The sequence below is a fragment of the Cicer arietinum genome, chromosome 6, assembly GCF_000331145.2.
Source record: "Cicer arietinum cultivar CDC Frontier isolate Library 1 chromosome 6, Cicar.CDCFrontier_v2.0, whole genome shotgun sequence".
Lineage (NCBI taxonomy): Eukaryota > Viridiplantae > Streptophyta > Magnoliopsida > Fabales > Fabaceae > Cicer > Cicer arietinum.
In genome coordinates this window covers 59,682,080-59,695,053 of record NC_021165.2, presented here as the reverse complement: position 1 = coordinate 59,695,053, position 12,974 = coordinate 59,682,080, and the positions used below count along the sequence as shown (strand labels likewise).

Sequence of the window (12,974 nt, the reverse complement as noted above, 5' to 3'; positions counted from 1 at the left end):
TCTTCAACGGTTGGATCGGTAAAACGACGTCTGTAGGGGGAGAAATCGTGTTCGCACAGCACCAGGTTATCCCTAATTTATTTTGTCTCAGTGATTGTGTTTGTCTCATTATTTGTATGGCTTTGAGAGAAGGTTTGGAGGTTCATTGTGTTGTTTTGAAAAATGGGTTTTGTGTTAATTTGTATGTTGGGACTTCTTTGGTTGAAATGTTTGTGAGAAGTTTGGTTTCTTGGACTGCTGTTATTGTTGGGTTTGCTAGGTGTGGGGATATGAGTGAGGCCAGGAAGCTTTTTGATGTTATGCCTGATAGAGATATTGTTGCTTCTAATGTTATGATTGATGGGTATGTGAAAATGGGGTGTATGGATTTGGCGAGGGATTTGTTTGATAAGATGAAGGATAAGAATGTTATTTCTTGGACTAGTATGGTTCATGGTTATTGTGAGGATGATGATGTTGTGGCGGCTAGGGTTATGTTTGATTGTATGCCTGTCAAGAATGTGCTTAGTTGGAATGCGATGATTAGGGGATATTGTGAGAATAGACGACCGCACGATGCGTTGAAGTTGTTTTGGGAAATGAGGGGACGTTTGGATGTGGAAATGAATAAAGTGACGGTTGTGAGTGTTCTTCCTGCTGTTGCTGATTTGAGTTCTTTGGATTTGGGTGTTTGGATTCATGGGTTTGTGCAAAGGAACCGACTTGATGAAGATGTTCATGTGTATGCTTTGGTTGATATGTATGCAAAATGTGGGGAAATTGGAAAAGCTAAATTGCTTTTTGAGGAGATGAATGAAAAAGATACATCGTCGTGGAATGCTTTGATAAATGGTTATGGTGTCAATGGTTGTGCGAAGGAAGCGTTAGAAGTATTCGCAGCAATGTTACGGGAAGGATTTGAACCGAATGAGATAACAATGACTAGTGTGTTATCTGCTTGCAACCATTGTGGTTTGGTAGAGGAAGGAAGAAGATGCTTCAAAGAAATGGAGAGATTTGGAATTGTGCCTCAGATTGAGCATTATGGTTGTATGATTGACCTTCTAGGAAGGGTTGGATACTTGGATGAGGCTGAAAATTTGATCTTCTGTGTCGTCGCTCTGTCTGTTGCTTCTTCTGTTTGATTGCTAATCTCTCTAGTGATTTGCTTTGTTGCTTCTCTCTTTGTTTAGTTTGGTTTGATATGATTTAGTTTTATTTGGTTCTATTTGGTTTGGTTTGTTTGGATTTGGTTTCGTGGTGCTACTTCTTTGGTGGTTCCTATCTGTTGATTTTGATATGGTTGTTGCTCCTTGGTTTGTTTGGATTTGGTTTCGTGGTGCTACTTCTTTGGTTGTTCCTATCTGTTGATTTTGATATGGTTGTTTCGTGGTGCTACTTCTTTGGTTGTTCCTATCTGTTGATTTTGATATGGTTGTTGCTCCTTTTTTTTGGTCGCTCCTTTTTCGGTTTGATTTTTTGTTGGCTTGGTTCTTCTCTTTGATTGTTGATTCTTCTTTGGTGACATCCCTCTTGTCCTCCCGGCTGTCCAACCACCTCTTGCGATTGTTGATCCTCCTCGTTACCCCTCTCGTCATCATCTTCAGCATAGAATCATTACTCTACCGTTTGTCTCTTCTTCTTTACAGATTGTTGATTTGTTCACAAAGATGCATTCCATTAAACGTTTTCGTTTTTTTTAGTTGACAAACTCTCGATGCTCCATGTTAATGCATCGTGAGTTTGAGGGGAGATGTTAGATAATATTATTATATATTAGTAGTAAGGGTATTTTAGACAATTCTAGACAATTCTAGACAATTCTATTCTTTTATATATATACTCATTGTAACCCTATTAACTGGTAGTTTTGGTTCATTCTATGTTATGAAACCCTAGAGTGGTTGTTTCTCTTCTTCCTCTTGCTTTCTCTTTTCTTTGTTAACAAATTCATGCAAAAAAATTTCTCTAATAACTTTTTTAAGTTATTCTATATTAGAGTGATTTTATTTTGCAAATAAAAATAAATTCTTTAAAGTTATTTTCATCTAAAATTATTATTATTTAGTTTTTTTTTTTAAGTTTTTTTTCCATCTACATCTATATCGAAATTTATCTTATTTAAGTGTTTAAGTGAATCATGCACGTATAAATCATTTATTTATAATTTTTTAATATAAATTTTCAATAAACATCACACCCTCCATTTAATACTTTATAAAATATTACCAATTAAATCCTATTAATAACTATATGTTATTACATTTCAACATCAGTCTTTTGTTTTAATACAATTTATTGAATGATAGCCAAAAAAAAATAAGTGGTGCTTTGAGAGTTCATAAGCTAATTGGCGAACACTCTTCCAATTTTAGAGTTTGGTTGTACACAGTACCCCAACAACTAATTACACAAAATCAAACCATTATTTAATATTTAATTAACCTTTAAATAAATTATAATTTGAATTAATTTTTGTTTTAGGTACATGGGTACCCAATCAAACGAATAGGTACTAAAAATTTACCTAATTAATATTGAAAAAGTAAATTGCTATGAACACTAACTAGTCAACAAGACAAATCAAATAACTACTAAAAGTCTAAACTGATCGGGTATTAAAGGTTTGTTTGATTTAGTTTCATGTTAATAAGTTTTTAATTTTTATAAAATTTTGAGATTTTATTTTTAATTTTTAGTTTTTATAAAATTATGGTTTAATTATAGTTTTAGTTACTCTATTTTTATTAATTCATGAAATTGATCTCTTTATTTTAAAAGTCGACAATTTTAATTTTCATTCGAATTTTTGAATTAAAAAACGACGATTTAACATATTTTGAATTATATTATATATAATTATATGATTTAGAACCATCTAAATGTATTAATTATTCATATGTCATTGGTTAAATTATAAATATGAAAATTTTCTGAAATTAAATTTTTTTTACGATATTTATTATGATTTTATGGGTGTTAATCATTCTACATAACAGAATTTATAATTACAACTTTTCTATGTATCTTTTTTTTTTTTTTGAAATATGAAATTCCTATAAATTTCTAAATCTTACAAATTTTTAAATTAAAGAATATAATTTCTTTTTTTTTAATTTCTATTCTCTAATTCATAAATACGTAAAATAATTGGCATTGAAATGACGAAAATACACTAAATATCTTGTAGATTTATCATATAAAAGTTAAATTTTTTCTGAAGTGTATAAAAAAAAAAAAAAAAAAATTTTCGGATTAAAAAAATCTTCCAAGTTAAAGTTATTCCGACTCTGTAAATTTTTATTTTAAAAAAATGGTAAAATGATAATTTTATCAAAATGTGGTGTTAACTTTAGGTGTAGAAAGTAAAACGTTCCTACAAGTTTATTTCTACTTATATCATAGGAAAATTATATTTTGTATCTCAGTTTTCGATCTATACCTTCACATTTAATTTTTGTCCTTAATTTTTTCAAAAAGTCCAAACAATTCACAGAAAATAAAAAACAAGTAACTTTTTTTCTCTTCAATTCTTGAATCAAAATTTATTTTTAAATTTTTCTATATTTATTTTGTTAAACAGAAATTTCAAAAATAAATTTTACGGTTATTATTTTCTATTGAGAAATTTTATTTTTAAATTTTTCGATCAACAAAATAACTATTAAAAAATTTATTTTTCAAAATTTTTTATTTTAAAAATGAATTTTCCAGTTTCTAAATTTTTATTTTGTCTACTAAAAATATTGAAAACGAAAAATTTGTTAAGCAAAACTTTTTTTTCCAACTTTCTTATGCATATCATAAATTTCGAAAATGAAAAAATTTGATATGCAAAACTTTTTCTCAACTTTCTTTTTGTCTGCTGAAAATTTTGAAAATGATTTTTTTATCTACCATAAATTTTGAAAACAAAACATTTAGTAAGCAAAATATTTTCTCAATTTTTATTTTGCTTATTGGAAATTTTGAAATTCAGCTTTTGTCTATTAAAAATTTTAAACAAGAAAAATTTGATGGACAAAAGTTTTTCTAACTTTATTTTGTCTATTGAAAATTTTGAAAATGGCTATTTTGTCTACCAAAAATTTAGCAAGTAAAATTTTTTCTCAAAACCTTTTCTTTTGTTTATTGAAAATTTTGAAATCGGGCTTTTGTTTATTGAAAATTTTAAACAAGAAAAATTTGATAGGCAAAGTTTTTTTTCTAACTTTATTTGTGTTATTTGAGCTTTTGTATAATGAATGTCTATTATAATATCAATATTTTGTGTTATCTATGCTATAAGTAAATGATTAAAAGTTCAACTTTAACTCGATACCAAAAAAGAAATATAATTATTTGAAAACTTCACACATATACACTAATCTTTATTTAATAAAATACAAGATGATTTAATAAATGATAGATCTATGTGTTTACGATGCTTAAGACATTCTACGTAAGTTATTTCTCACGTCTTTGCACAATCACTACAAAAGTCTCCCTATTTTTGTGAGGTAAGTAGCAAAAGACAATCAAACTTCAATTTTATTTGGACAATAAAATATTAAACATTAATTTATCTGAACAAGATAATATTAAACATTAATTTAATATTAAACAGTACTATGAATCATAAATTTTACCTGTAACCAAAAACTTTCATTGACAAATATGATTGTTATTAAAGAATTAAGAGAAGAATACTTTGATGGTGATTTATTCAGTGGAAAGAATGTCATGTTCAAATTACGAGACAATGACACCAATACGATATTATATCTTGTTGTTATCACGTAACTCAACTCTGGTATAGTCATCCACTTATCTTTTTCTTGAGCATCCAAACTATAAACTATAAGTTCTGCACCGTTTCAACGTTGTCATTGAAAATATTGGAATAAAGATTTTGATGTAGATTGATCTCTTTGACCAATTGTGTTCGAACTAAAGGCCAAAATTCTTCGTCCAACCTAATAATGTTGCAATTGCATGATAACCATAATTTCCATCAATCACAACATCTACTATGTCATCAATATATTGATGAATAAAAGTAGGAAAATGTATCTTAGATGGTTGTTTTGCAGATTCTTGAGATGGTTGCTTTGCAGAATTTTGATATGGTTACTTTGGAGATCCATGAGAGACATCAACATACTCCCAATATGAAGGATCACGAGGAGCCTCAAATTATTTTCTCTTTTCAGTAGCTCCCTTGGTTTTTACTTTATCAAGTGGCGAACGTGTTGTTGTTGTATATGGAAATACAAGTTCATACACCTTTGCCCTGAGTATCCTTTAACCAACAATATTTTGTATCTTCCTGTATGCTTTCATTGTCTCCCACTCTTCTAAAGAGTCATATTATGATAAATATTTTTTTTCTCCAATTCATGCTTCATGCTTAATTTTCTCAAAAAAACATGAATGCTATCTAAAGGGATAAAATTAATGGATATCTACAATTTTTCCAACTTACAAGCACATAGTAATCAATGAGTTGTTCTGATTGAGCAACCACATTTTGTTTTGTCAGTACCTACAATTTTTACCCACTTTAATTGTTTATTAATTTTTTAAAATATTTCATTAATACACAGTGATGCAATCTTTGATAAAATGATGAATTATACGCATGCTCAACATCGATAATGGTTTTCTGAAAATACGATTTGATGTTAAACACTTGGTTCTTCAACATCATATTCACAACATCTCAACTTTTACACAAGTCTCCATTACTAGTTTGCAACATATTTTTCAATCTCTAATGAGCAGACTCAACTCTACAAATAAATTAAATAACACAAATTAAAATAAAATACATAAAATACATAAATTACTAAATCATATTTCAAAAACAAAACAAATCATAATTTAAAAGCACTTGTTGGACGTTGTATTCCCCAAATGCATCACTCTATTGGTCCATGCCAAGACAAATATTTATTTGGAAGGTGTGAACCATGAATTTTTAACATAATCAACAAAAAGAATAATATCGGCACATACTAGCTCAAAATATTGCAAGTGACAATCATACTCATCCACATTAATCGAAAATACAATTTTTTTCCATAAATCCATTACCTGATCTTGTCTATCATTAACTTTGTCATGTCATTAACAAACTTTCTCTCCTCTTCATTTAAACGCCCCAAATATGAATGGTCGTCTAAAGTATTTACTGAATTGTGATTGTGTGTTCCACAATGCACACTAATTTTTCATCCTTCACTGATACTCAACGATATACATGGACAGTTTTCCTTGTCATAACAAATTACTGTTGATTTTAATTATGTATTATATATTCTACCTCTTTCACATCTCAAAATTAATTTTTCTTTTCTTCCTCTCTTTTCGGTAGCTGTATCAGATCGAATGGTAATAATTATTATTCCATTTTGCCTTCCAATTGTTTTTGTCCATTTGAATACAACTTTTCGAGACGAAAATATCTGCAAAATATATTTCAAATCAACCATCAATATATATCTATACATTCAAAACCAAAACTTATAAAATCAATTATCATTAAGATTACCTGATCAGTCGTGAATATATCTGTAGAATCTATAGTCGATATTGTAGCAGAATCTCCACCCTCAACTTTACTCATACATAAATTTAACTATTTTAATTTTTTTATTAAACTTCTAAATTTTCAGCAAAACCAAATCTTTCGAAACTTTCAAAAGTGTCTAATATTCTGGAAATTTTTCATTTCGAAATTATAGAATTTTTCTATTTCAAAAGTTTGAAATATTCGAGTATCACTTATTTTTTGGTTTCAAAGATTTAGAAAGATTCGAAAGTTAAGGTGATTTCTCTAAATGTCCAAAGGAGGAGGTGGAAAAATGAGAGATAAAAAAAGTTGAGGATTTTATAGATAGTTAAAAGAAAAAAAAATGTTCATATAGATATTGAAGTGACAGGTTTAGGTGGAGGTGCTTGGTAGAAAATTCAAAATTTTATAGGTACAAAACAGATCCAAAAGTTTTCATTTCTTAGCGATGAACCTGAAGCCCATCACCAATTGTGTTGTGTATGGGCTTATTGTTAACCCAATTCAAGAAGAAAGAAACAGTCCAGGTTCAATCCTTCGTTGTCGCACATTTGCAGCATCTAACACGGACCATGGCTATCCTTAACAAACACAAAACAAATGCCAAAACATTAATAAAAAACAAGCAAGTTGCTGCTCCTGCTGCTGTTTCTATCTCAAAAGTAACCATAACTTGACGGTTGATTTTGTCACTATCACCATATCCCTGTTTTTCACCTTAACTCAACTGACTCTTACAATCCCCCACTTACCTTTAATTAAAAAATTCAATTCAACTAAGTTAAAGTCTAACCTCATTAATAATAATAAAAACTAGTCATGATGTTCCATCGAAGAAAAAAAGAATCAAACACTTTACCTCTATCGAACACACAACAACAACAACAATCACAAACATCATCAATGCCTTCTAATTCTAATTCTAGTTCTACACTTTTCAGATTTAGAACTTCACTAACATCTTCATTCAAATCTTTCCTTTTAGTTCTTTCTTTACTTTTAAATTTTTATTTCCTTTTAATTATGTGGACCCCATACTCAACTAACTTATCTCCCGCCGCTGTTGTTTCCCGTCTTTCACCAACCACGCGCCGCCATGTTCTCTTCGCCGTCGCTTCCTCTTCTCTCTCATGGCCGCACCGTCAGTCCTACGTTAATCTCTGGTATTCACCTAAATCGACACGCGCCCTTGCTTTTCTCGACGCGCCGCCTTCGAATATATCTACGACGTCGCCGCCGGTGGTGATATCCGGCGATGCTTCTGGATTTCCGTACACGTTACAGGGAGGACTTAGGTCGGCGATCCGTGTGGCGAGGGTAGTGAAGGAGGCGGTGGATAGAAACGAATCGGATGTTCGGTGGTTCGTGTTCGGCGACGACGACACGGTGTTTTTTGTGGAGAATGTGGTGAGGACACTTTCGAAGTATGATCATGATAGGTGGTTTTATATTGGGAGTAATTCAGAAAGCTATGAACAGAACACGATGTATTCGTTTGAGATGGCGTTTGGAGGAGGGGGTTTTGCTATTAGTTACTCGCTTGGTAAGGTTTTAGCTAGGGTTTTGGATTCTTGTTTGAGGAGGTATGGGTTTTTGTATGGAAGTGATGCTAGGATCTATTCTTGTGTTGCTGAGCTTGGTGTAATGTTAACACATGAACCTGGCTTTCATCAGGTATATAAATTTGTTTTTAAATCTATTAGTTACTATCTACTTGCATTTTGTAGTGAAAGATTCACCTAAATTAATATATATGTCATTCACTTACAACTTGAACCTTGCCCTGGATAATCATTACATAGTATTGGATTGCTAGGGTTTTTCTCTCTTGAAAATCAGAGGGTTAAGAAAAAAAAAATTAGTTATAGATTGGTTGGTATTAATGTTGTTAAAAGTGGCTATCACACTGCCATCAGACTATTTGACTGAGACCAATATGTATGGGTTGTTTTTCATTCACTTTTGCTATGCTTGTTGGAGTTGGTGGAAACATGGAAAATGGAATTGGACAAGGTGGGAAGTGAAAATAGGGTAGGAAATGGAGAGCTTGCCTTTAAGTTGTTATTTGGCATCTATGAGAAATGATTTTTCTAATATGTTGCGATTTGTCTGCATAATGTTTGGAATAAACCCTCAATTTATTTCCGCAAGTATCAGTCTCTGTTCTACTCAGTCCTTCAAGTATATAAAAATAATGAGTAGTACTTAAAGTATACAAAAGAGACTAACTGGACTGATTTTCGTATATTTTAGAGACTAATTATTTTAGTATACTTTAGAGATTAAATAAAAGAGCCAGTAATAGATACTTGAGGGGCTAAATTCAAATCTTACTCTAATGTTTACTTACTACGACTTTAAACTGTACTTCTGTCATTTGTGCACATTTGAGGTATGCAACGAATAACACTTCTGTTATTTGGTTTGAGACCTCATCTTATTAATTTCTTTGGCATTTTACACAAATTTCATAGGCAGTTCTTGACACTGTAGCACCGACAGCTCTGATAGAAAGTGTGTCTCGGTGTTTGACACGTGTCAGTGCTAGATACCGACACTTTGATTACATTCAACTTTATTTTTTCAAATTATTACTGGGGTCGACTTGTCAGTGTCATGTCTGGTGTCTGTGTCAGTATCCGTGCTTAGTAAGTTCTTGTGTATATTGTCTTGACATCAAATTTCATTACTTTTGCAAGAAATCATTTAGGCTGCTTGAGCATTCTATTTATCTTTCAATTCTTTCCTACAACTTATGAAGAAAATTAACACTATATTTCTTATACCAGTTAGATATGCGGGGGAATTTGTTTGGGATGCTGGCTGCACATCCAATATCGCCTTTGTTATCCCTTCATCACATGGACGCCGCAGAGCCTCTCTTTCCTGACATGAATAGAACACAATCCTTGGAACGTCTTATCGCAGCTGCAAATGTTGATCCTGCGAGGATTCTGCAGCAAACTGTCTGCTATGATCGTTCGAAATCTTTGACTTTCTCAGTTTCTTGGGGTTTCGCTATCCAGGTTTATCAAGGAAATGTACTTCTACCTGATCTACTTGCGGTGAAAAGAACTTTTGTGCCATGGAGGAAAGTTCATTCCAATTTCATGTTCGACACAAGAGACTATCCTAGAGATCCTTGCAAAAGGCCTTTGATATTTTTCTTGAAAAGTGTTAGATCTGATAAAAGTGGCATTTGGAGCAATTACAGTAGGCATGTAGAAAAGAAGTGCTCTAAACCAAATCCTATACAGCTGAGGGAGATCAAGGTTTTTTCAAGAAAGCTGGATCTTAGCATTGAAGAGGTATTATTAATTTCTTTTTATAAATGATTGTTGTAAAATTGATTTTAATTACAATTTTGGTCTCTTTAGCTTGAGGCGTGCGATTTTAGTTCCTGTAATTTTTTTCGAGTGATTCTAGTCCCTTAAGTTTTCAATTATTTCAATTAAGTCTTTCCATCCGTTTTCATTTGTTTACAACTCTCAAATTCCTCCGGGGTTGACTAAAATCCCTTGGAAAAAAATATTAGAGGGGCCAAAATCAAATATAGCTCAAACTACAGGGACTAAGTGTAATTAAGCCTTTAAAATTCGAAATTGTTTTTGGTTTCCCATGTCTACATGCATTCTTGTTCAAGATATTTAACCTCTGTAGCACTAACATTTCTGATCAAAGACGTGTGTGGTGTCTGACACGTGTCAATGCCTAACACTAACACGACGCCAACACCTAGATTACATTCAAAAAATTCATTTTCTTAAACTATTACCAGTGTCGTGTCGTGTCTGGTCTCCGTGTCAATATATGTGCTTCATAGTATTTAACTTTATGTTGTGGTTGTTGGGTTTTGCACAGATGAAAGCTCCTCGTCGTCAATGCTGCAACGTTTTGCCATATTCAAATGAATCAATCAGTATACATATTAGACGGTGTGAAATCGATGAACTGATATCCATGGAAACATAATATTATTTTCTGTGAGTTGCCACCCTTGAAAGCTTTGAAACTTTCACTAGCTTGAATGCTTGATGGAGTTTGGTCCGACGTTGAATCTGGTATAAGGTTGAATGATGCATCTTCACGAAGGATGATCTCAGAACCTTGTTTCAATAGGATACTCATTTAGAACTTGAACCTTTTTATTGGTTTCAAAGATGGATGGAATGTGTAAAAAAGATTTCTTTCAACCTTCATGGTTTGCAATCAACTTTGACATGTCATTCGACAAGGGACACCTCCATAGGACTGCAAGCAATATGACACTAAGTTTATGTCCTGTTTGCGGTTAAGAAAGATTGTAGATCGATTTGCCGAAGAAAAATATGTACTCAAAGATAACTATAGATCATGTTGGTGATCAATAACCTGAAAATCGGTCAATAACCTGTCACTGGTTGTGACTCACATCTCGTCTGAGTTGTGTGGCTTGTTTTTTCGATTCACTATGTAGCTGCATTTTTCAAATGGCTTTTTGTCCTGCAGTTGTACATATTATTAGTGTATTCATATACACTTTTGATTCACAAAGTTTCATGGAAGCTCCAATGTTTGGAGTGAGGTAACCTCTCAACCAAAGGACAATTTTTACGCTGGGTTGTGATCCCAAAGAGGACCATCATGTCTGAACTCTCAATGTAGGCTATAAGCTAGTTGGAGATTCATTTTGAAATTTTGTAAATGTGTTATAACTGTTTGCTTGTTGCAAAGGTGATACTTTTTATGCACATGAGATATGATTCCGATTTATATCTTGTAAAGAAAGTCAGAAATATCTGAAAGTGGTTAGTTAAAATTTTAATGCATGAGATGTGAATTAGGTTCTCATTTGGTCATCTCTAAGTCTAACTACTAAGCTCTATTAATTTGTTTCAAAGTTAAAATTCATTTTATTCTAGCCTATATGTTTGTTGTGTTTGAATGTGTTTGCCAAGTTATGAATGAACTTGTTTATTAAATTAAATATGATTAAAACTGAGTTTTAAGTGAAGTCATTTATATTTGATTTTGTATTTTTTACTGGTAAATTTACTACACTTTTCTCTTAGATAATAATTAAAAATAATTAATAAATATTTTATCTCTTATTTATACTATAGATAAATGATTTAAATTATTATAATTAATGATGATAAATAAAATTGAAAATAATAATAAGTGGGAAATATTTGACCACGATCTAATCCTATATTGTATTTTTGTATGTATTATTGATAAATATTTATTCTTATATATATATATATTAATGGTAATTATGTGTTCCGTGTTTTATTATGCATCAATAACAAATATTTATTATGTAATTTTTTATATTTATCTGTGATAAATATTTTTCTCGTATTTTTTATACATCAGTTATAAATATTTATCCCGTGTTTTTTAATATTTATCAATGATAAATGTTTGTTTCATTTTTTTTTATGTATCATGATAAATATTTAATGTGTAATTTTATATTTGACAAATATTTGTTCCATATTTTATTTATTTATCAATGACAAATAATATATCTCATAATTTTTTATATTTATCGTTGACAAACATTTGTCTATTGTTTTTTATGTATCAGCGATAAATTATTGTCCTATAATTTTTATATTTATCAATGAAAAATATTGTGCAATATTTTTATATGAATGAGCTCTAATATTTGTCTTGTGTTTTCTTTAAATATTTATCAATGACAAATATCTGTCTCATGATTTTTTTATATTTATTATTGAGAAATATTTATTATGTGTTTTATATATGTTAGTGATAAATATTTATCTATTTTTTTAATAATTATCAGTGATAAAAATATGTCACATGTTTTTTTTTATATTTATTAGTTACAAAAATTTTGATATATTTTTTTATGTATCAATGGTAAAAAATTCTCCCAAACTTTTTATGTATCAGGTACAAATTTTAGTCTCATGTTTTTTTTATATATTTATATATGACAAAAATATATCATGCGTTTTTTTCATCAATGTTAAAATAAAAAGGGTAGTAATGTAGTTTTCTAGTGGTTAGATTTATTATATTTATAATAATACAATTTTCCTGTACGTAAATCAAGTCTATGTCTTTTAACAAGTAAATGAAAAATAAATTAAATACTTATTTCATTATTGTCCGCAAATTTTGTGTATTGAACAATACTTCTACAGCTTTTTTTTACTGTATTTCTGCAGTTTCATATAGTTAAAAATTAGGTTAAATGACTGTACTGTCCCTATAACTTGCATCAATGTTAAAATTAAAGAGTGTAGTAATATAGTTTTCCTAGTGGTTAGATTATTATATTTATAGTAGATTACTTAGTGTTATTTTTTGAATATGGTACTTTTCAGTTAAATCAAAAGTTTGAAAATATAATTAGTTTTTGATCCAAAATAATTACATACTTAGGTGATAAAGCCCAATCCGAGAATTATAAGCTTCACAATTTTCG

At 30.4% G+C, this 12,974-nt stretch overlaps 1 protein-coding gene across 1 annotated transcript; it reads left to right on the top strand.

Moving 5' to 3' along the window:
* The first annotated feature begins 7,149 nt into the window (after positions 1-7,149).
* Positions 7,150-11,370, top strand: LOC101515637 (uncharacterized). Its single transcript, XM_004513999.4, has 3 exons — positions 7,150-8,206; positions 9,322-9,840; positions 10,394-11,370. Exons 1-3 carry the CDS (start codon positions 7,352-7,354, stop codon positions 10,502-10,504), a joined length of 1,485 nt encoding a protein of 494 aa, XP_004514056.1. The 5' UTR covers positions 7,150-7,351; the 3' UTR covers positions 10,505-11,370.
* The last annotated feature ends 1,604 nt before the right edge of the window (positions 11,371-12,974 follow it).

Coding starts and splice junctions, on each gene's coding strand:
- LOC101515637 (XM_004513999.4), top strand. CDS start 7,352: ATGATGTTCCATCGAAGAAAAAAAGAATCAAACACTTTACCTCTATCG. Junction 8,207..9,321: donor ATGAACCTGGCTTTCATCAG/GTATATAAATTT, acceptor TTCTTATACCAG/TTAGATATGCGGGGGAATTT. Junction 9,841..10,393: donor TGGATCTTAGCATTGAAGAG/GTATTATTAATT, acceptor GGTTTTGCACAG/ATGAAAGCTCCTCGTCGTCA.